Consider the following 24,247-nt stretch of genomic DNA (forward strand, 5'->3'; position numbering starts at 1 on the left):
TTCCACGATATTCCCGTTTATATGCCCACCTGTCCGCTGTGAAAATCCACTTCCTGTCTCCGGCTGCACCGACCGCAGGGAAGCGCGGTGAGAAAACGAGAAAAGGGAGCTGAACAAACAGGAGGGTCCGGCGGGATCCTCTCAGCCCCCGAAATGCTGGGGCTCCTTTGTTAGCCTTGGAAACAAAATGAACATATCGAGTTTCCCCGCTGCCTTTCACACGGCAGAAAAGAGTCGAAAGGTTTAACCCACATCCTCCTGTGGCTGAGCCTTTGCGGGGAGCTGGCCGCCTGGGAGACGCGCTGGGAGTGGCTCCCCTGTGCTCCCAGTACGCGTCCTGGGCCGGGCCGCGTCCGCCCAGCGTTTCCCTTTCTGTGTTTTGCCAGCTCTTCTTGCAGTATCTCCCCCCACTGCGATCCTTTTGCATGTTTACCGAGGCCTATTTTAGAATAAATCCGTGTGTTTCTGGCACCGGTGGCATTACGATGGGGGCGGGGGGCACTGGGTTGGGGCCGGAGACACGTCCCCCCAGTACGCCAGCTGGACGGCCGACCAGAAGGTTGACTTGGAAACGGTTGCCGTGCGGCAGTCTGATCCTGGCGGTCGCCTCCGGCCTTGGGATTGGTCCGGCCGGGTATCCGTCACTGGAGCGCGGCGTTTGGAGGAGACCGTCCCGCACGTGTGACCTTCGGCGCCCCTGGACTTTCCGAAGTGGTGTTTTGCGTTGGGCTGCTAACCCGCCAGACCCTCAGAGAGGCGGCCGTGAAGCCACGTCTTTGAGCGTCGGAGATGCGCTGGCCAGTTTATGGCAGTGGACTTTGAAGTTACGATGAGGAAAACTTGAAATGCGAAAAGAGCGTGCAGCCTTTTTTTTGCAGGTAAACTGTGACTCGGTGAGTAATCCTGCCACGAGTGTGACCAGCTTGTCTTACCTTGATATATTAGTCACTAATAATGCATTTTAGTTCAGCTTTCTACTTTCAAATGAGGCAGAATTGTGAATTACTCACTGATTAGAGGCATTAATGCCGTACTGGGTAGCATTATGCATCTCTCCTGTGCTGCTTTTTTGATAATTGATCTTATTTCATTCTCTTTTTTTCTTTTCCACCTCCATCCCCTTTTCGTGGTTGTTCCTGAAGGGCCCTACTTCATATAAAATGCACCATTAAAATACAATTAAAATAAAACCACTTACCATCCTCATTGATTGAATAAGACTCAATCACTCTCATAATCAAATGTAAATGAATTACTTACAGTTTACAGTCTTTATGTGATTCTTTTCCTTTATTTATGACAGTATGTTGGGCTTCCAAGCATGTATATTTCTGGGATGTCCCTGTATTCTGGATGTGTGGTTAGTACCATGTTCTGCCTCAGGTGGCGCTGTGAGTCAGCTGCGCTCATGTTTGATAAATTTCATCTTTGCCTGGTTTGAAAGCACCAAGAAGGGATTTTCTTGTGCTAGTTTGACTGTCTTCTGGTCCCTCCCTGTCAGGGGGGTGTCTGTGTATGTGAACAGTGGCTGATAAAACCTGTCTGCATGTTTTACCTCTGCTGTTTGTGTAAGCGGAGCCGGTGGACTCTGCACCTTCGAGGGGAATCGTGGGATTGCTTAACCTCGCCATAAAAACTCACCTCCGCGTACCCAGGACCTCAAACGAAGTTTCGGCACAGGGACAACAAGCCCGGGGACAATGCAGGCAGTTTTTCATGCCTCGTCAGCATGCTCGGCCCCATAGGATCGCATCCCCTCCCTCGCAGGATCGCGTCCCCTCCCTCGCAGGATCGCGTCCCCTCCCTCGCAGGATCGCGTCCCCTCCCTCGCAGGATCGCGTCCCCTCCCTCGCAGGATCGCGTCCCCTCCCTCGGAGCTGCACAGTGGCAGGCTTGGTCGCACTGATGTATGAGGGTCAACTGTCCTACAAGGCGTAAAATAAAAAACTGGGCCAGCAGAGGCTGTTTAACCTTGGATCCCTCTATCCGCGGCGCGCTCTGATGTCCCGGCACTCGTGGGAGCTGAGCACCTTAGAGGGAGGCTGGATTTTCTCACGTAATGTGCTTTCTGGACTTGGGGTTGGGTGATCCTGGGGTGGCTGAGCAGACACGACGTGGTTCCCGGTGACAAGTTGACTGTCCCTGAGTGAGGCCTTGCACTTATTTTCTTCGCTCTGTCCCCAACCGCCGCAGAGGGCTTCGAGTCCTGCGTGCCCAGACGCTGGTCGATTCGCTGCTGGCTCCTACGAACGGCAGCATCTCGATGGAACTTAAAGAACGGGAGCAGTGTGATCTTAACGCTCCTCGATGGAACTTAAAGAACGGGAGCAGTGTGATCTTAACGCTCCTCGATGGAACTTAAAGAACGGGAGCAGTGTGATCTTAACGCTCGGCTTCTTGTCATTTCTAATGAACGCCTTAAAAAACAAACACCGTTCCAGTGACAATGCCAGTGATCGTGTTTAAATGTTAAGTGATACGGGTGATGGCTTAATTTTAAACCTGAGCTTGAACCGCCCCCTCGCATTGACTGCGTCAGTGAGGATTTGCATCATTTTAAAGTAGCGACCCTCTTGTCTGACAGCTTGAATCTCCACCGTCGGCCTGTGAGCTGCATCTGAGAGCCACAGAGGCAGTGTTAAGAGGACTGGCGTCCCGTGCAGCAGGTCCCCTGCCTTCCCGAACTGTCAGTGTGACCCTGAGGGGATTCCCAGGCAGATCTCGGTTTCCTCTCCTGTTCAGGGCGTCAGACTTAACAGGTAAAAGCTGGCATCAGGTTTCAGGTCTTCGCAGTGATACAGTCACTGTCAGAAGAATGAAGATCTGTCCCAGAATGAAAGTTAGTGGTAATTATTTGTATGTGTTTGAACGCAGGGCCTGGCGGGGACAGTGTCAGGGTGTCGGTATGGGGGGGTCAGAGTGTTGGGCTGCGCCTGCACACCCTGACGTCACGCACTGGCTCCCGCGCTGACAGGAACCTCTCCTGCTCTCCTTCTTCCAGAAAGTAAAACTGATACAGATGTTTCGCTCCTGAGTCATTGTCACTGTGGCTGGTTGTACGATCAGTTTTATTTGTATCTCATGGATGATTGCGTGTGGCTCAGTAGGCTAAGCCGCTGTGTCGCTGATCAGATGGTCGCCGGTTCGAGCACAGCTCCGGCACGTCTGTGGCTCCTTAAGCACGGCCCTTAACCCCTTAGCTCTTTGGGTGCTGCTCCAGGTGGCTGCCCTTCACAGCCAAGGCTGGGGGGCATGAGCAGAGAATTTCCCCAGAGGGATCGATGATGTATGATCACTTCATTGTGTGTAATAGTACAGCATACCTATACCAAAATATGTCATGGGGTTGCCCCCCCCCCCTCATTTTATTGGCAAGATTTCAAAATACTACAATGCTGTTATCATCACGGTATAATGCAGTGTTTCTCAACCCAGTCCTCAGCGAACCCCAGCCAGTCCACGTTTTTGCTTCCTCTCAGCTCCCAGCGCACCTGTACCAGCTATTCGGTGTTCCTGATTGGCTGGCAGCTGGGAGGGTGCAAAAACGTGGACTGGCTGGGGTTCGCTGAGGACTGTGTTGAGAAACACTGGTATAATGCTTGGACTGTATGATGTTATGAAAAATTAGATACCACCCAGCCCTATGTCTAAGTTAAGAATTTAGATTCTTAATATTCTGACACATAGAGACGCTTCCTGTTAGATGCAGCTCGTTCGGTGCTGCTGGATCCCTGTGGCTGGTAGCTGATTGTCGAGACCCCCTCTGAACTCTGTGATTTAAAATGTGAAAGCTGATCTGTGCATGGGCCAGCTGTGAGGAGACACAGTTTTAAACGAGTACAAGCTGGTTTTTTTAAATATTTAATTAGCTGCTGGGCCCACTTAAGGTTGTCACGGAGACTGCGGTGTCGGGGTCGGCTGTTATGCTGGTTGGTGGGACGGGGGGAACCCAGCAAACCAATAGCCCTCAGACTAACCCTCACCCCGTCAGGAAAAACACATGAAGGACCTGAGTGGCCTTTGAAAAATTTAACAGCACAGCCTGATCTATGATTCCCTCTGCCTGTCCTTTTGCTGACAGAAAAATCTAGATGCACCAACAGACCCTCTGTACAGCATCCACAGTGACTCTCCATATAGACTGACCCTCCATACAGTGTCCACAGTGACTCTCCATATAGACTGACCCTCCATACAGTGTCCACAGTGACTCTCTGTATCGCAAGGATATGGCATCCACAGGGTCGCCGGTGCCTCTCCGTATGACAGACCCCCCTTACGGGGTAGTGCTCTGGCTGTCACGCCGGTGACAGATCGCAGAGTGCCCCCCCTCCCTCCCTGATCACCGGGGCACTTTGCCCTACATACAGCATGGCAGTGGTTTCTCTCATGCCAGTTATTTTTATTTCAGCCTATATCTTTGGGTGGAGAGCCGTGAATTTAATCCCGGGGGGGGGGACATCCGACCTTGCCGTTCTACATTCTTATCAGCAGCCTGCTGATTAAGAGGTGAGCCGCGTGGCCCTTGCAGGCCGGTCCCCTGCCAGCAGATCCTGTGTTGCCCTGTAGGAGGCGCTGGAGGACGAGAGATTTCTGTTTACAGATGCTCTGTTTGCTCCTTCCTCTAGCCGGGAGAAGGTCCTCAACCTGGTCGACCTTGCAGGTATTAGCTTGGAGTCTTGGGGCGTTGAGAGATGATGGGTTAATCTGGTGACTGGTTCTGCCCGACTGGGTCGAGCATGATGCATCGCGGTGTATTTTTAAGCAGTCCTGCTAACCAGGTAGGACTTGTCCTGTTTATCTGTTCGGGCAAACAACTACCAACAAACTTCAGAGAGACTCTTCCCGTTTAAAACACCTTGGTCAAGCCATTAGCCCAGATATGATTTATTCATGTAATCAGTTGAATTTCTTTATTATGGTTGCACTGGTGCGAAAGGCAAACGTGATTAGTACCAGAGAAAACAAACGACCTTCTGTAAGTCAGGCTGTATGGTTCCTGTCCCCTGACACACGCTGTACGGTTTTATTATCATTGTGTTTTATTCGTCTGTCTTTATGTGGCTAGTGGGAACCGAAAAGCCTTTAAATCCATGCTGAAATGGTGTGGTACTCTGGGGACCTGCGCGTAGTGTCTGTGCCCGGGGGGGGGGCGATGGGGGTGTGAATAACTGCAGTAAATGCCCAGCTGTGTGAGTGGAGATGCCTGTGATCTCTAAGGCTCTGACTGAGGGAGCCTGAAATCTGCCACATTGGGAGAGACGTGAGGTGTAACTTACTCCAGCTGAGTATCCTGTGTGGTCTCTCTGCCGGGGCCTCGCCGACACCCGTCCGTGTCGTGCCTGTAGCTGCTTGGCTGCCGTCCTGCGGCGTGTCGCCCGTCTCCGTGCCCCCCGAAGGCGTTGGAATGCGTTCTGACTCTGCAGCTTTTCTGTTCCTGATATTAATCATTTCTTCTCTTCACTCTCTCGACTGCTTGGCTGCTCCAGGGATCAGTAACAGTTTTTCTCCACTAGAGGCCGATATATCAGCAACTATGGATGCATATCATTTATTGCTCTAGATGTTCTTGAACTTGTTTTATGATTCAGGAAAGACCTACTTTCTCTTCAAAAATTACCTGTGAATTAAATTCTCCTGCTATCTTTAAATATTTTTAGATAGTCAGTTCAGTTATGGATATTTTACATTGCATTATCGTTTTTTAAAACTTGATCCTAATTTGTATGTTTCCTGTGATAACCTGTACAATGCTTTCTGGGCACCTATTTATAATACAGATTCCACTGACGATTCAGGGTTTAATACTTGTGCCTGTGTCTCTTTTCCAGAAAAAAGCGAAAGGCCAGGACCTCTTTGACCAGATCGTGTATCACTTGGACCTGGTGGAGGCTGATTATTTTGGTCTGCAGTTCATGGACTCGGAGCAGATTTCAGTAAGTGCAGTGTTTCTCAGACGCGTGACACGGCAGCTCTTGGTCTGAGACAAAACCGGTATTCAAAACCAAGAGGAGGGGATTCTGGGTGATTTCCCAGCCAGCTTGAATTCGGCAGAGCGGCAGCAGTTTTAATGGTCTTTCAGACACATGGAAAAATACAAACACCGTTGAGTGTTGGGGAGTTGAAAAGGCAAGTTCAGCGTATCTCATGTAGAAGGATCTTACATTTTGACAGTTAATCAGCCCCCGGGATAGATGCCTGCATCTCTGCCTCAGTGTCTGACAGCCACTGTTTACACCCCCTGTGTTTTTACTGACCTTGTATGACGCATCAGAGGAGCTGGTATGCAGTAACGAATGCCTAGGCAAAGCCTCACTGATCGCGGTGGTCATGTGACATGGCAGCTAAATGGGAACTTGGGCTTAATCTCACCATTAAACAGAACAAATCCTCACCACTCTGATGGTGCTTTCAGGCAAGATGCTAGCATGTAAACTAAAGGTTGGGTTGAGTGTCTTTAATCTCATTTCGGAGACTGTCCAGGTTGCTATGGAGGATGTGAAACGCATTTTAAATCTGATTCCGGAGCAGCGCAGTGTTGTCATGGCAGCGCAGTGTTGTCATGGCAGCGCAGCGCCCATACTGTGTGGTACATCTGTGATTGAGTATCTCAGACTTTATGAAATTCTCTCACAGGGCTGAGCTCTGCGAACTAATGAAACTCATGAATCCGACACGGTTAGGGAGCCGTGGTTCGTAAACAAGATCTGCGTTTGAATGTGGAATAAAACGCGAGAAAACGTGTTACTAATTTTTGCAGTTGTACTTGGCAGTTTCCTTGAATCTTTCTGTCTGCCTTTGTCTCTCTCTTTCAGCACTGGCTTGACACAACCAAATCCATCAGGAAACAAATTCGAAGTAAGTATCAGGGATGGTGGGGGCTGTGTATTCATTTTGGTGGGGGGGGGGGGTGGTGTTTCTAGCACAGTGTCACAAAAAGGCCCCTTTTTATTGTGCTGTTATTTTACAAATAAACACCAAAGACGATTATCTGGTTGGTCATCAGACCAAGGTGAAGAGACCGGTGAGTCTGGCATGTCGCCCGAGGTTAAAATGCAGCCCACGTGTCATTAGAAAGGGACGCGACCCCATTGGGACTTAAAATTCAATCCCAGAGCTACCCAAGAGCTTCTTAGTCTGATGGGGGAGTGAGAGGAACCTCATGTGTTTGGAAGATAAATCAGATGCACAGGGAGGAGCAGGGACTCCTGCCAGATGGGCGTCTTTGGGGAAGGGGAGAGGCTCTGATGACACTCCAACTGCAGGCTGAGATTTAGTATCTGATAGCAGGTAACGCATCCTGTGAGGATGCTAGCATACTGTCAGGATGAAACGGAAGGGGGAATCCCCGAGGATGACCGGACGCTCGGCTGGCAGCCGGAGGAGTCACACCGAGGGGGATGCCGCTCAGTGGGTTAGGACACTGTGCCTGCGATCAGAAGGTCGCTTGTTCAAATCCCAGAGTCAGCGTAGTGGTTTTACCATTTGACCCTTGAATGAGAACCTTAACCCCTAATGGCTTCAGTAATTGTCTGAACCTGCTTTTTGGATGAAAGCGTTTGCTAAATAAATAAAACGTAAACAGTGCCAGCCCTTCAGTGGACAGGTGCTTGCTCCCCAGCAGCTGTCATGTACGCTGTGTCCCCAGGAAGGGGCTGCTGAGTCATGGTCATGTGACCTTTCCATGTGACAACCGGGTCCCATTCCTTCTCGTTTCATAGAAGTTATGAGTAGGTCCGGTATGGTTCCGTTTCACGATTCGGACTTATTTGCCATTGGGCGTACAATGTAAGGACGCAGTAACAGGGATTTACTTTGTCCTTTAAACTGTCTGAATGGGAGACAGCAGGTCTTAGATTGTTTTTAACACTTTCGTAGCAGGTGGTAATAGACTGTTAACTTTGACAAAGTTAATGACAGAGTGGGTGTTCAGGTCACGTGCGCCCCCACCCTCCCCAGCGCCTTATGGAGGTTTATGTGTCAGGATGTCCTGAAAGAGAAGGTTCATCTATAAGGAGCTGTGCTGGATGGGACAGGGTGTTTCACAGACACTAGCTTCCCAGGCGAGCCGGTAAATGTGACTTTTCCGCAGAAGCCACTCCCCCTCCCATGAAACACGGACGCTCCCTGGCCTCAGCGGGAAGCTCTCGGGAATTAGGAGTGGAGGTGAAGCAGGTTACGCCGTGCCTCTCTCTGACATCCTGATGTGGCGACATTGTCACGTCGCTCTGACCACATTCCGATGTTCTGACGCTCGTGATCCCTCTGACGCCGCCGCGGCCCGTGTGGGTTTGGAGCGGACTTTTCTCGTGGGTCAGTTCTGCCCACCTTTTGTTGCTCTATGCGGAAACCCCCTCCCAGGTGACCATCAGACATGGGACACCCACCCTGAAGTGGGTCAGACGCCCCCTTCTCTCAGGGATGCCCTCCTGCATGGGGCTGACAGAGGCACCCTCCTCTCCTGCAGACCGGACTGTGCTGCAGTGTCCTTCACGTGTCTGGGAGTACGCCAGTCTCATCACGTTTCAGCAGCTGAACCGGCAGGAAGGGGGCCAGCTGCAAGAGGGGCGTGCGTGTGTGTGTGTGGGGGGGGGGTGAACAGGGATTCTCCACCCACATGCGCTTTTAAGAAGATTGTCAAACTTTTCTGCCCATATATGAATTTTTCTGAACTGTGACTGATAGTCGTTCATTTTATTGAGATGAGAGTCGTGCATCGAACGTGTGAGAGACTCACGGACCAGCAGAAAACCCCAGCCGGGATCCTCTTTGTGATTCAGACTACCAAAAATCTCGGGTTTGCATGCTGGCTGAACCAGTCGGGCGAGTTCCTAGAAAACCATCATTTGCATTGCTAGTTAGTTCTGCTCTAGTTACATGTTTGTTGCCCTGACTACCGTCTGTTTGGAGTGTCTTTGCTAATTAACCGCTCCCTGCCTTTGTTGCCTCTGTTTCTACGCCTTCCCTGTTCATGGTTACACTGCTTCTCCCCAAGGACAAGCAATGCCATCCCAGCATGATTTGTCCCAAGGCCACACAATGCCACGCTTCCCAGAATGCTCTGCCCCAAGGCCACACAATGTCAGTCTTCCCAGCATGCTTTGCCCCAAGGCTTTAAAAACACATGATTTTGTGGAGAATATATAAATGCTACCACACAGCATTGTGGAAGCCCATTTGAAAAAGAAGACCAGTGATTTGATGAATGTATTTCAGAGAACAGAACAAACGGCACTGGGTCAACTAACATTAACACTTTAAAGGAAAGTGGCGGACATATGTTGTTCTTCTCGTGTGTTTTGCAAGTGGGGGTTGAATTCAGTGGCTTTTAAGATATGGTGTCTCTTTACTCCAAGCAGGCCCCCCATTCACACTCTACTTCCGGGTGAAGTTTTACTCATCGGAGCCCAATAACCTTCGCGAGGAGTTTACCAGGTGAGGACAGTCAAATAAAACATGGTGCATTGTGGGTAAATCAAGATTTTTTTTCTAATGGCTTCTTCCCTTTGGCTTGCAGGTACCTGTTTGTGCTGCAGCTCAGGCAGGACATCCTGTCGGGGAAGTGAGTCACACGTCTATTCCTCGTTACGCTCGTTCCTTAAATCCGTGTTTATCAAGCCAGTCCTTGGGGACACTCAGACGGCCCCCGTGAATGTGCACTGTCTGGCAGGGAGCTGGGTGGTAGGATAAAACGTGGACCGTCTGTGGTGTCCCTGAGGAGCGGGTTGAAAAATACTGCCTTAAATTATCACCTCTTTTGTTTAAAGCTGATCTTTCACCTTGGGTTTAGCTTCCATAAAGACAGAAACAGTCTAAACCTTTTTTTTCCAGAAGATTAAGATTTGGGGGAGTTTTTAGGCCATCTGCTCCCCGGTGGTACGATCTGTTTGACGAGAGATTAAGACTACACAAATGCATTTTCTAATTTTAGGGTTTAGGAGTGACTGACACAGTTTGTTACACTGGCAGCACGGTCTGTTTTAGGACTGCTGTGAGTCAAACAGGCCATGTTGTGCTTTTTATAATGGTTCCCCGTTTCCATTTTGGAAAAGTCATTTTGTAGGCGTGAAACGTAATGGTGTGTTTATGTTGGGGTCCTGCTGTGTGTTTTTAGGTTGAAATGCCCATATGACATCGCCGTAGAGCTTGCTGCCCTTTGTCTGCAGAGTAAGTACCTCGTCATGGCCAGCAGGTGGCCCTGTGCCCTCGAACCAGCAACCAGCCACGTGATCCCACGCACAAGACAAGACATTAGTTATCCACTCATGCTCTACGACGCTGATGTTCTTGCTGTCCATCATGGGTTATGGAATGGGGGGGGGGAGTGCCTTTCAGAGCGTCATTAAGAATGTGGTGCTGACCAATCACAAAAAAAGTTACCTACAGGCAATTTAATGCAAACCAAAAAATTTTTATTAGTATAAGACCCAATTATAGAATTGTTTTTTTTTTTAAAAAACAAAGAGATATATCTGAAATTTTCAAAAAGTTTTATTTAATTTATTTAGCTCTTTTCAAGACTTTACAGAAGCAACGGGGAGCCACTTCAACCCCCACCACTGTGTAGCCCCCACCACTGTGTAGCCCCCACCACTGTGTAGCCCCCACCACTGTGTAGCCCCCACTTGGATGATGTAACAGCAGCCATTCTGCACCAGTACACTCACCACACAGTAGCTAATGTGGTGAAGGGGCAGGACAGACTTCACCAGTTAGATACTGAGGATGATTAGGAGGCCAGATTTGATAGGGCCACAGTGGGCAACTTTAACCAGGACTCTTTTGAAAGAGGCTCATGGATAATTTAAAACCTCAGAGAGTCAGGACCTCAGTTTTATGTTTCACCGACACCAATTTTATAGCCCAGTGTCCCCATCACTGCACTGCACTGCATTGGGTCACTGGGATCCACAGGATGGGCTAACCTGTAGGCCACAACTTCCTAGTTGACCAAACCTGTTAACCCCCCAGCACCCCCCCCCCCCTCCCACCCGTTCAGATGTGTACCACAGTCCATGCCGTCAGTGCATCTTTAATTAATGGAGGTTGAATCATAGTAATAATATAAGTAACATGTAAATAAGGTTAGGGTGGCACTGCCGAAATAACAGAATGAATCAGGCACCAGACTGTCTCATATAACACACGATGAGGTTCGAGGGGCCGTCGCATGTCACACCAGCTGCGGTCAGCTTCTCCGCTGTGCTGCCCCCGCAGGCGAGCTGGGAGACTGCGACCCCATGGAGCACTCCCCGGAGCTGGTGTCCGAGTTCCGCTTCATCCCCAAGCAGACCGAAGTAATGGAGGCCGCCATTTTTCAGAAGTGGGTCGAATGCAGGTGAGCTGGCCAGAGGGGGGGCGCTGTTGTATTTTGGCTTCACGCCAGCTGGTTTATGAGGGTCCCAGCGGGACAGTGAGGCTCCCTGTTCATTGTCACACTGGGAATGTGGCCATCTGTCTTCGCGTCGACGTGGCGTTTCCCAATCCGGCTCCATTAAAAGGGTCATGTGACCTCATCTGCATCCTGCAGTGAAGGCAGCCTCATGAATATCACTGGTTAGATTAGGAGCGGGGTTGGTGTGTGAGGAATCCAGTGTAGGGTTAGGGTTAGGGTTTTCTTTGGCAATTTGAGGGCACTATGTGACCATTCACACCCCACACCCCAGTGTGACATTTACCATTAAGATCCAGTGACTGGTGATGCCCCCTCCCTGTGGATTTAAGAGAACTGATGCTTTTTTGCCAAAATTGGAAGGCTTCTTTTCACATATCCCATCATGCTTTCCTTTGAGTCACACATGCAGTTTAGAGCACAGGGTCATTTATCCAGCCCCCCTAGTGCATTTTGGAGGGGTTTAAGGGCCTTGCTCAAAGGCTCACAGAGATGTGACTATTCTGCCACAGATGGGACCCGAACCAGCACCTTTCCAATTATAGTCACAGAGGCCCAGCCTGCAAAGTCCAGGCTGGGCCCGGCTCCGCATTGCTGCTTCACGCTACGGTGAAATCCGTGTATAACGGCCATTCCGAGCAGCTGTGTCATGTTAGTACCGTAGCGGGTGCTTTGTAACAGGAATCTGCAGTACAGCGTCTCATAAATACACTTGCAGACTGAATACAGACGTTCAACAGGTGCGAAATTGAAATAGATGCTCCTCTACTTACGAACTTTCAACTCAGACATACGAACAAAGAGGACTGTAAGTCCAAATTGTGTTCATTGGGCTCCCGTCTCCTTTTCTGCGCGCCAATTCCGCCTAGTACGACTCCTGGCCATAACTCGTTTGCAAGTAGAGGAGCGTCTGTATGTGTTTTTCTGTCTGATGCAGTGGTTTAACTTTATGGCATTAGGTTTGTTATTTGTCAATGATGTCAATTACTGCTAAAAGAAGAGTGGATAATTAAAAATTCTTTTACCTTTTAAATGAGAGGGGGAAAACGAAATGGCTTGAGTGTGTGAAAAGGAGGAGCGGTAAGAATGATCGTCTCTAACTCTGTGGTTATCCTGAGTGGAGTTTTTTAGATAGACAGAGTTCAGGGTGGTGATTAGGGTGACAGGGTGCTGTGTGGTCGCTGAGGGACCCTGCAGCATCAGAGTCCCCACAGATGGCGCAGAAACAGCGTTATGATCACAGTCCGTAGTGATGATGCAGAAATCTGGACCGCCATTTGTCAGAAGGGGCTCGCCGCACGTCACATGGTCTGTGAAATGGGAAATCGTGTTTGGGCTTATGATTTAAGCATCCTCCCATAAACCCTCCATCAATGGTGGGTGAGGGTGGGCATCCCATCTCCCAGATAAAGAGGAGGACCGGTTTAATCACACATCCGTCACGCCGGTGTTCCTGATCTTCAGCGTGTCGGAGTGCCCTCCGCCTCGCGGCCTGCAAACCTACATTTCGAGTCGAGTCACTATTGCCATTTCACATACGTGAAATGAAATTGCGATTCTTCAGAGTGTTAGACAGCTATAAATAAGAAATAAATAATTAAAGATAAAGAAGTTAAAATGGTGCACAATGATACACAACAGCATCAGTGCAGATAGTTCCTGTAAACAGTAGTGGAAGATGGTCCATATATCATTGACAAGACGTTATAGTGCAAATCACCGACATGCCATGGTTTAAAAACAACAGATTAATGATGGATGACAATCGTTAACTTTTGTGAATGATTAGACCAAGTGAGTTCCAGCAAAGTATGGTAACAGGCAGTTAGCAAACGCTAACGGGTATGAAGACAACAGCACACTACTTCCATCTTTAGCTGCGGAGTGCAGGGTGATTAGCCTTCGCAGTGGGAAAGCCTTTTGCAGCCCTTCATCACTAGGGAAAGGGCCATTATCCCACTGCTGTTACCAATATTTTATAATGACACATTTCAGCATTTTCTTCTCTAAATAACCACTTTAACCATTTCATATTCCGTCTTTAGCAGCCTGTCTGTTGAGTTTCCTGCTTGAACACGCGTGCATCGTGTCTTACAGGGGGAAGATTCCCTCCCAGGCGGAGATGTGCTTTCTGAACAAGTGCAAGTGGCTGGAGATGTATGGAGTGGACATGCATTTTGTGAAGGTTTGTGAAACGGATAAAACCGCAGTGCTGCATATTAAATTTTCTGCCTCTCTGTGTTGTATGTGAGTCCTTCTCCGGTTTGGTCGGCCTATCAGGAAGCACGGCTTTGATCCTACAGTGAGTTACAGTCAGTCAGGTGGGTGGCGGTCGAGGAGAGCAGGCTGCTGGGTAAATCAGACTCTGAATTAACACCAAAGCCGGTGTTAATGTTGGCTGGCTCAGCTTGTTACTGCTCAAGACACCATGACAATAGACAACTACTGATTAGGGCATAATGCTGACAGAGAATAAATACAAGGCAAAGATACACAACGGAGAGGAGTAAACACAAGGAATGTGATGAATATGCCAGTAAATATGCAAATATCAGTGGTGTAATGCAGATGCCTGTCAGCGGCCATCTTGATTAGTTTGGCGAAGAGTTTGAGTGGGTTGACATTCTGAGCTGAAGTCCATGAACAACTTGTAAAGCCTATTGCATCCTAGTCAGCACTTATACTGTAGTTCAGTGTTTCCCAAGATTTCAAAATACTACAATGCTGTTATCATCACGGTATAATGCAGTGTTTCTCAACCCAGTCCTCAGCGAACCCCAGCCAGTCCACGTTTTTGCTTCATCTCAGCTCCCAGCGCACCTGTACCAGGTATTCGGTGTTCCTGATTGGCTGGGAGCTGAGAGGAAGCAAAAACGTGGACTGTCCGGGGTTCCCCGAGGACTGGGTTGGGAAACGCTGCAGTAGGAGAGTTTCAGCTGGTTAACTTTACCGGCTATGGTTGGTCAGACAGGGTGATGTGGGTGTGACCACATTCTAGGACTAGGAGCGCCACCTGTCCTGTATAATACAGCACACAGCAGTTTATTTTATAAGGCACGGGTGGCAACCCTAGCTAGGACTAAGCCTATCAACACTCTCTCTCTCCCTCTCCCTCTCTCGGACAGGGCAGGGACGGGTGCGACTATGCACTTGGCCTAACCCCAACTGGGATACTCGTGTTCGAAGGGTCAGAAAAAATTGGCCTGTTTTTCTGGTAGGTGATGTTAATTACCAACTTAATAAACATCGGCATGGTCTTTGTGAACAACCTCTTTTTGTTTAAAAGCAGCATTTGTGCCTGGCAGCAGAACAGTATTGAGTCCGGGCCATGAACACGAGTGCTCATTTTTCTTGAATTTTTCTTCTTTGTGTTTATTAAGTAGACAGGAGTGGGCAGAGTGATGATGTCACTGTGAGCATCTGCATCCCACTGCAGGGATACTTATAACGATGTTTCGTCTTTTGATGGGTTTCTCTAAAGGCCTAAAATCATCAGGCTGGACTTCAAGAAGAACAGGCTGACTCTGGTGGTGGTGGAGGACGACGACGAGGTAAACCGACGCGTTTCACCTCACTGATGTACATTCAGCGTGTGGATGAACCTCACAGATCTCAGCCTCCTTCCATCTGGAGGGAGTGATTCCCTGTTCACGGTTAGGTTGTATGTACTGGTCTTTACGAACAGGAATGATCTATCGGCACAGCGTCGGGTAAAAAGCCCAGTTTGATTTTTCTCACGGATGTAGTTATGTTGCCAGGATTTTTATCACTGGATTGAGTGGGGCCACATCTGAAGTGTAGAGCTGAATGTTAATATCTGTTGGGTTCTCAGGTTCGGGGGGGGGGGGAGGGGGCTTCCCAGTTCTGCTCATGGAAAATCAGTCTCTGGAGTTTCTTCGCACAACTCAATTAATCAAGCTAATCAAATAAGCGGGAATCTAATCTGCATGTTCCATAATTATTTATGAGATAAATTGGTAGAGTACAGTACAGCTTCTGGCAGTGAAATATATAACTGATTACAGAGGAGAGCGCTGGGATAGGGGCACGAGGGGGCTCCACCGGGGTCTCAATTTAGGTTTCTCTCTGGGGGGGCTTCCACACATAGAGGATGTTTGTGAACTTTTACCCATTTATACGGTGGAAGGTGTCCTGAGGCGGGTCAGACTGAGGACCTTCTCACGATACCGTCCTTGCCTCTGAACTCGGGCCCTATGGTCGTGTGTACATACCCACTGGACCACTTTGTAGTACGCTGGTACGTCCTGAGGGGAGCCCCCCTGCTTTTTTCATAGAAATTTGGACTCGGATTGAAGAAGTCAACCGATTTCACGTGTTTAACGGCCTTTTTGTAGTAGTAGTGAAGTCGGATACTGGGGACTCGCCGTTAAACCGGTTTATTCCCAGTGGCAGTTAGTCCCGGCCCCTCGCCTTACCAAGCAGGGGGCAACCAAGCAGCGGGCAACCAAGCTAGGCTTCTTATGCCCGGCCCCCTCCTTAAACGGACGCTGTGATCTTGGGGGTCCTTTGAGGTGGGCTGGACATCCTGCAGAGCTTTGCTGAGCAGTTTAGGGGCTTTAGTCCCCCTACAATGTATACTAATTAGTTGAAATCATGTGTTCTCATTCATTTTAATTCTTCCATCAAGACGTGACATCACTACAGCTATCCCTAGGACACTAGGACCCAGGGGGGCTTTATACGGCTCTCTGGGGTCTCGAATCACCCCCGCGCCCGAGTCTGACCGCCGCCTCCCTCTGTGCCAGGGCCGGGAGCAGGAGCACACCTTCGTGTTCCGGCTGGAGAACGCCCGCACCTGCAAGCACATGTGGAAGTGCGCCGTGGAAAGCCACGCCTTCTTTCGTCTGCGGCAGCCCGCACACAGCAAGCCGAGCCGCAGCGACTTCGTGCGCCTGGGCTCCCGCTTCCGCTTTAGGTGAGGCTTGCCGCCATCTGATTGGCTGACACCACGGCTTCGGCCCTGACTGCTCCAATCATAGGGCAGGACCCCGGCTGGGCTAATTATCCACATTGAGATTGTTAGTTATTTAAAGAATGAGCTAAAAAGCCTCTACACCACCACCACCCCCCCACACACACACACGAAAAACGTTCAGAGCCACTGGAGTACAAGGAATTTCATTTAATTAGCTTTTAGCCATTAATTCTGCGGGCATCTGGGTGTTTTCCCGGAGTGATTCAGGTTAAATTCTACAGTGGCGCCCCTGCTGGTTAAACTCTAAATTACAATAGCTATGCCCTTATCAGTGAGCTAACAGCCCAGCTCTGCATGTGCACCATGCCGCAGTGTGTCCCCATGAGTTGTGCAGCAAATGAGTACATCTGTACACTGTTTACAACTGTATACATCTACACTGTAGTTCTCGCTGCACTGCCAGTTTAAGCATTGATAGCACGTATTATGCAGTGTGCCTGTTCATTGTTTGTTTAAAGTGGAATGTTTATGTCATGCAGAGGCGGACATTTCAGGTCCAGAAAGTAAAAATCCAAACCAGGATTTTGTTTCAACCAACCTGTTGACTATAAAGAGTCACGATCACATTGTACTCAACTGGTTGGTTAAAACAAAATCCTGGTTTGGATTTTTACTTTCTGGACCTGAAATGTCTGCCTCTGATGTCATGTCATGTCATTTATGTCATGTGTTGGGTTCTGTTTTGTTCTGTGCTGTAGTTTGACAGTAGTCTTCCCTCTGTCTTCATTCCTATTAAATAATCGATAATTGTTCACACTGCGTAAATGATTCCATAATTCTGTCTTTCGCACTGTAATGTCTGTCCTGTCATAAATGTTGCACCGTGGGTCCAGGAAGAGCATCATTCCGCTTTACTGTGCACATGCCTGCGATGACGATGGACCATTACTTAGCCTGGATTGCCTGTGTCTTCTTGCAGTGGGAGGACAGAATACCAGGCGACCCACATCAGCCGGGGGAGGAGAGCCAGCACCTTCGAGAGGCGGCCCAGCAAGCGGTACCCGTCTCGAAGGCAGTCCATGGTGAAAGGTAAAACCCCCCCCCCCGGTGTAGGCTGGCTCTTCCTGTCACCACTCAGAGTGCCCTGAGCAACACATGGGGCAAAGGGGAGCCCCCACGTGGAAAAAGTGCATGTTCATATCAGGAACGTTCAGCAGGCTGTGTCAAGTGGCTTTCCCCGTGCTGTTCGCACAGGGGATGTTTAACAGGGGTGGTAACACAAGGGCAGTAGCCCCAGCTGAAAGCTGATTGGCCCCCTCTCCCGTCATTCAACAATTCAAAATATATCATTGGCTATGAATGAAATATGGCCCTTCTTATGCTGCCCACCTTCCACATGCTATACATCTTTAATATAGGATTCTCATAGTGGGGGGCTGGGGATCAGGAACTAAAGCATAACCAAAAATATTCTGTATATATGAAGCAGATACTATATACTGTGTGTAATTTGGTCTGATTCACGGTTTGCATTTACTAGAACCGTTCACGTTTAACCCCTTGCTAACGGGTACCGCGTATCAGAACTCTGTCCTCTCTGCGGAGCCTGCAGTGGGCTCACGTCATGTGTCCTGGATTCTGCTCGTTGGTTCACTTCGCCTCACATTCACTGCTGTCTCCTCTGCCCACAGCCTTGAATCCAGCCAAAGCGGCTCACCTAAGGTAAGGGCTGAGGTTCACAGCGGTCCTACCCGGAGACACCACAGTACTAACAACATTTATGATCGTAACAGAGTACACAGAGCTAGAGAGTTAATAACAATATCTGAATTGTGGCTGTAATATTTACATCTTGATAAACAATGCTTAATGCAGTGTAAAATATTCATAATGTTTGGTGTGTGGGGTATAACTTAATAGGTAATAGCCTGATCTTAATTGTTACCCACTAAAGGTGCAGATTTCAGGTCCAGAGAGTACAAATCCAGACCAAGGTTTTCTTTCAGCCAACCAGTTGTGTATAAAGAGTCACAGTCACAGAGTACTCAACGGGTCGGTTGAAATAAAATCTTGGTCTGGATTTGTACTCTCTGGACCTGGAATCTCCACCTCTGTTACCCACAATGCACTGTGTCTTATGTTGCCCTGAGTCTGACTGTGTTCTCCCCATGTCCAATAGCTCCCAGACGAGTCCTGACCCCACGCTCTACCAGGTAAACACCTAGTCTTTGTGCCCTGGGAATAGCGTGTGAAGAATAAGCATATTTAAGCAGAAGTCAATATTTATTTATTTGATTCCTCCGCTTGCCTTAAGGCGCATTTAGTTTGGCCAATGTGTCCTTCCTGTAAAATCCCCAGTGCGACTGTGGGGCTTATTTTCAGTCAGTAGTTAATTGGAAATGTCAGCCAGGTGGGCCGTGTGCCGCACAGCACTGCCCCCTGGAGGCTGTTCCGTCACCTTCCCACAATGCCCTTGTTCTGCTTTGTACCCCGCAGTACCAGCACAACATCCCGGTGGCTCAGGAGCCCTGGCACCTGACGCATGCCAAATATGCCCAGCACCCTGCCCACACGCCCCCGCCCAGGTAAGGCACCCCTTGGGTCATGTGATCATGATCAAAGATGGGAGCTCCTTGGCTTAGCTCTCATTCTCAGTCTGTAGCTGCTGCTCTTTTGGGCTTTTTGGGAGTCTCTCTCTGCGTTTCTTTGCTTTGCTGGTGCCCTCCCAGCTCTGCCTCTGTAAGGGTCGGGGTCCCTCTGCCACACTCACGATGCATCTCTGCTCCGTGTTTCCACGGCGACCCGGAATCCGAGCTTGCGAGGTGTGAATGCAGAGAGCCGCCTGGCATGTGTTGGGGGCGCTGTGGAGTGCTGGGTCCAGAGAGCGCTGGAGAGGGCAGTATTAACTTCAGGAATGGAGGTCTGTGAGGAGGAGCAGTGTGTGAGCAGATTTTTGCCCCAAATACAGTACAGCTTTAGTAACACTTGGGGGGTTTTGTATACTTTACAGTCAAGGCTGTAAGTACAAACTGCAGTCTAAGTGTGTGTGTGTGTGTCCCTAAAGTGTGGTAAAACCTGATTCTTCCTTATTTTTGGGGACATTTTTCAGCCCCCCATTTGGATAACCTCAATTTTATAAAAATTTTGTGAATGCTATCAAAAAAGTACAAGTGCCAAAAGACACTTCCTTATGTTTAAGGTTAGGGTAGGGGTTAAGGGTGTTGTGATTGGTATTAGGGTATTGGGATTTTCCCATAGAAATTAATGGAAGGTCCCCATTTAGATAAGTACTCCAACGTGTGTGTGAGTGTGTGTGTGTGTGTGTGTGCATGTGCGTCTGTGTATATGTGGTTGTGTTTGTGTGTGTGTGTGTGTGTATGTACACGTGTGTGTGTGTGTATGTACACGTGTGTGTGCTTGTGTGTCTGTGTGTGTGTGTGTGTACGTGTGTGTGTTTGCGCAATATGACATCATATTCAATTACAGAACATCAATCACTGGAGCTATAATACAGCACATTTCACCCGAGCTGCTTATTTGCTGAAGAGCACACCCTTCTGTGCATTAATCCCCTGCGGGATTGTGCTTTAGTTCTTTAATAATTCCAGTTTTTTTTCTAGGACACTTTCGCTTTGAATCAAACAGTCTGGTTTTCATACAGACCTAAAGAGGGCAGAAACCACAAACCCGCACCTTTCTTCAGCATTATTCATCTCCAGCTGTTGAGATGCATGTTTTCTGAAGTCGGTCTGTCGTGTGAATTCGGCTCCGTTGTGCTTCATTGCTGAAATCGAACATGAGCAGCGTCTTTTCCGGAGGGCAGCCATAGCGATGGGCCCCTCATGGGATGCCACTGGGGTGTGTCTGTGTCAGCTTCAGGGAGCTGAGATCATCCGGCACCTGCGAGCCTCGTGCTGTCATGTGATTGGCTAGAGAGTGCTGCCCTGTACCGATTACCTACCAGTAGGAGTGATTCTGGGATTCTTGAAGGTGGGGGGCATAAGAGGGGCCATACCTCATACAGAAGGCCCAACCTTATCATAAACCAATGATATGTTTTGAACTGGAGAGTGACAGGAGAGGGGGCACTCTGGGGGCCAATCAGCTTTCAGCTCGTGCCAGTGTCCCTGTGGCCCCGTCCCTTTATAGTCTTTAGTCGCCTGACATTAAGTAAGCGACATCCTGTACAAATAGGCGCACGTTTTGTAAAGCATTTAACCCGTTAATAATAACATCATCCTTCAGAACTGATAGCTGATTAATGAGGCTTTCTGTCCAGGCCTACTGTCCTCCATTAGTGTGCTGGTCATATCAGCCTGCACTGCCCCCATCAGGCTAAGGTGAGCAAACCATCATTATGCTTTTATGTTGGACCTAAAGTGACCAGTGTGTCCCCATGCCACGCCAGTGTCACTCAGGAATCCGGGCCTCCTTATCTTCCTCCTCCTCCTCCTCCTCCTCTTCTCGCATGGCTCCATGTTCAGTTCTCCTGGGGAGACTTTCCTTTGCACAACTTCCCTTTACTCTACTGTCCTTTCCACTCTTGATGCAAACCCAACTCCCCCACCCCCGCCGGGCCCTTCTGGGGCTCCCTGGAGACGCACTGTGACTAATCCATTCCTGTGGTCCAGGCCACCTCACACCACGGACCCAGTCAGCAAACCTCCTCGCGTCATCGGCAGGGACCCCAACAGCCGCCCCGTCCCCGAACGCAGCAGCCAGAAAGAGGAGGGAGTGGTCAGCATTGTTTACGATGACAAGGTCATGACGGCTCTGTGAGCGCCCCGAGAGCCCCGCCCACTAGGCGCAGCACCTAGACCAGCAGGTCGAGACCCGGTTGAGTGCCGACTCAGTCACACCTGCAGACAGCCCAATAACAGTCTGTGCCTCTCTTCATACTGATCAGTATTTGTACTACAAACGTCGCGCCTTAATATTTGAATGTTTTACAGAGAACTTTTAAAGGAGTAATTACAATTTACACTCTGAACTGTAAAAGTTTGTTTTATAAAAGCAGAAAAACTTCACCCTCTGCTGTATTTTCATTTTTACTCCATGGATCTGGTCTCGCGTTAAGAGCTGGGAGCCTCATGTACTTGGAGCTGGAAATGAACATGTGGGGATGTGTGAGACCAGTCAGTGGGGTGTGTCTCACAACCAAGATAAATGGACATTGTGGATAATGTTGGCCCAGCAGCCTGTGAGGTTATGGGGCTTGTCTGGCCCATTCTGTCACCATGTCACCGCTCACACACATAATGAAAGTGTTAAAGCCATCTGCTGTGTTTAAACCACTTGTTTTTGACATGACCCGCATGTGACACTGTCATTGTGTCTGTTGTCTGTATCTTCTGGTGTTTGTTGATTTATTCTGTTTTTATTACTCTGTTTACATTGAGTGCATCATCTTATTGCATTCAAGGAACATTTGTACCACCAAACTACCTAAGCCTTTCATGAGATCAAGATCAGCACTCAATAGTCACTATGGCTACTGGCGAGGTCCGCATTCCCAATCTTCTTGACGTGTCAGCAGCCGAACCACCTGCTGTTCAGACTAGATGATCCACCTGAAGCTAAGCAGGTTTAGGCCTGGCCAGTACTTGGATGGGAGACCAACTAGGAAGCTGGGCTCCTGCTGGGAGTGGTGGGGGTGTGGCCAACAGGTTAGCCCACCCTGTGGTCTTTGTGGATCCCAGTGCCCCAGTGCAGTGATGGGGACACTGTGCTGTAAAAATGGCGCCGTCCTTCAGGTGAGATGTAAAACTGAGGTCCTGACTCTCTGAGGTTATAATCAATCCCAGAGCCTCTTTCAAAAGAGTCCTGGTTAAAGTTGCCCACTGTGGCCCTATCAAATCTGGCCTCCTAATCATCCTCAGTATCTAACTGGTGAAGTCTCTCCTGCTTCCTCACCACATTAGCTACTGTGTGGTGAGCATACTGGTGCAGATCGGCTGCTGTCACGTCATCCAGGTGGGGGCTACACAGTGGTGGGGGCTGAAGCGGCTCCCCATTGCTTCTGTAAAGCACTTTGCGTGTCTTGAAAAATGCGATATAGACATTCATTCAGTTACACCCCCCCCATCACATGACCCAGATCAGAGCTAAGTATGGCTACTGGTGAGGTCCCTAATACCAGCCACTTTCCCTTTATAGCACCAAGTCACATGTTGAGTATGTTTACTGCTGTTAGTGTGGATGATCAAGCCAGTCAAGAAACACAAAACCAAGAACCCCCCCCCCCCCTCCACTAAATGAGTAATTAAGGTATGACTTCCGTCATCATAGGCCATGGTGGGTGGATGTGGCGGCAGAGTTGGATGTGTGAAATCAAAGGGGAGAGGGGCCGCTGTGAAAAGGGGCCACCACACCTCTCTGGTATTTCAGGATGGGCATGTATCTCTGCCATGGGCACGGTATGAAGGGAAGATTAAGAATAATAAATCATTGTATGCCTGTATAATTGCCCTTTTATTTTAGATATACATGTATAAACGTGCAGAAATACAATAAGAACGGTAGTGAGAAAATAATTACAAGAGATTGAGGTTTCATCTCCTGCAGTGTTGAGTGACAGTGTGCTGTTCTGAAAGACAGACCATTCGCCTTGGCGCTATAAAATCCTGGAGCCCTTCAGGGCTGCACCGGCGCTCCCTCATCTGCTGGCCCTGGACCACATGGAGAATCTTCAGGATCTGCCAGGAGCTCTGCCACCTTTTATTGTGTTGTGTCTGTGGGACCACCTTGTGAAGTTCTCCTCCACCCACGGTGAAAGACGCGAAAGTCCTTGAGGTGTGGCGAATTCTGCCGACTGTGGTGGCTCTAAGGCCCCCTCGCTGCCCTCTCTGCCATCTTAGCTGTCACCTTTTACACAGTCGCTCAATCCCCAGCCATTTGAGCACCAGGGGCAGGTTGGATTGTCCGACCCGGCAGATCCATATGCTCAGTGGCGGCGTGGCTCAAGCCAACCACACGGTGCCACGTCTCACTCCTTTCCATGCAAGTAAGCACTGTGCAATAAAACAAGCTGTTAGGGCTGCACAATGGCACCATAATTAAAAAGAGTCCCAGTGGACATCTTCCTGTTGAGGTGTCATTGACTTAATTAAAGGAAGGAGTGGGGCGAGCATGGAGCCGTTCTGGTGGAGTCGCAGGAACAGGCCTGGACACGCAGGAGATGCCCATCAGGAGAGGGGAGCCTATGGGCTGTCGCTTCCTGGAGACTGTTGGCATGGAGATGATCGGCCTTCATTACAGGAGACAAATGCTGCGAGGTTAATTTTCCATGGACGCCATAATAATAATCTGTCACAGTCTGAGTAACACTGGCCCTAGCTGAAAGCTGATTGGCCCCCAGAGTGTCCCCTCCTCTGTCACCCATATCATTTGAAACATATTGGCTAACGATAACGATTTAAAACCTTGTCATAGGCTAATCTGACCACAAAGAATCATGGGAAATTCTGCTTTTTACATACACCAAGCCAGCTTCATCACCCTCCCCCCCAAAGTATCGTCCCATTGGTCTACTGAGAATACGTGACGAGTTCTCCTCATTTTGTGCGTCTTTCCTTCGTTTAATCCCATTTTTTTTCTCCACCTTAGCGTGTCGTTATCGTGGGGGTTCTCAGCTCTGCTGCTGTAGCCTCCTGTCCTGTCTCTCCTCAGTTACCCCATGGTGGGAGTCTCGCCTAACAAACCAGAGCTACAGCAGTACAGCATGGAAGAGAACGAGGGCTCCCCGTACTCCTCCAAGGGCATCAGGCGCTGCCCCCACCACCAGCCCGGGTTCGAGAGCGCCGAGAGCCTGTGCGGCATGCCGAAATCGCACAGTGAGTCCTTGGGAAGGCTCTCCCGGAATCACAGCCTCAATCCAATTCCCATATCCGTATTTAGATCTTAAGTGTCCATTGATCTTC

General features: G+C 49.2%; 1 protein-coding gene across 4 annotated transcripts in view; it reads left to right on the forward strand.

Moving 5' to 3' along the window:
- epb41l4b (erythrocyte membrane protein band 4.1 like 4B) overlaps positions 1 to 24,247 on the forward strand; it is a 40,594-nt gene that overhangs the window by 4,882 nt on the left and 11,465 nt on the right. For 3 of the 4 annotated variants that reach the window (XM_072716222.1, XM_072716225.1, XM_072716223.1), the window contains 15 exons: positions 5,832 to 5,936; positions 6,816 to 6,858; positions 9,357 to 9,435; positions 9,518 to 9,562; positions 10,115 to 10,167; positions 11,218 to 11,338; positions 13,490 to 13,577; positions 14,518 to 14,606; positions 14,874 to 14,943; positions 16,159 to 16,328; positions 17,308 to 17,417; positions 18,020 to 18,050; positions 18,508 to 18,541; positions 18,825 to 18,913; positions 23,997 to 24,160. In XM_072716222.1, the coding sequence (XP_072572323.1) occupies positions 5,832 to 5,936; positions 6,816 to 6,858; positions 9,357 to 9,435; positions 9,518 to 9,562; positions 10,115 to 10,167; positions 11,218 to 11,338; positions 13,490 to 13,577; positions 14,518 to 14,606; positions 14,874 to 14,943; positions 16,159 to 16,328; positions 17,308 to 17,417; positions 18,020 to 18,050; positions 18,508 to 18,541; positions 18,825 to 18,913; positions 23,997 to 24,160 (1,291 nt within the window). The remainder of the gene's footprint in view (positions 1 to 5,831; positions 5,937 to 6,815; positions 6,859 to 9,356; positions 9,436 to 9,517; positions 9,563 to 10,114; positions 10,168 to 11,217; positions 11,339 to 13,489; positions 13,578 to 14,517; positions 14,607 to 14,873; positions 14,944 to 16,158; positions 16,329 to 17,307; positions 17,418 to 18,019; positions 18,051 to 18,507; positions 18,542 to 18,824; positions 18,914 to 23,996; positions 24,161 to 24,247) is intronic. The other variant, XM_072716224.1, reaches the window with a different exon arrangement.

This window comes from Paramormyrops kingsleyae, chromosome 9 (assembly GCF_048594095.1).
Source record: "Paramormyrops kingsleyae isolate MSU_618 chromosome 9, PKINGS_0.4, whole genome shotgun sequence".
In the NCBI taxonomy this organism is placed as follows: domain Eukaryota; kingdom Metazoa; phylum Chordata; class Actinopteri; order Osteoglossiformes; family Mormyridae; genus Paramormyrops; species Paramormyrops kingsleyae.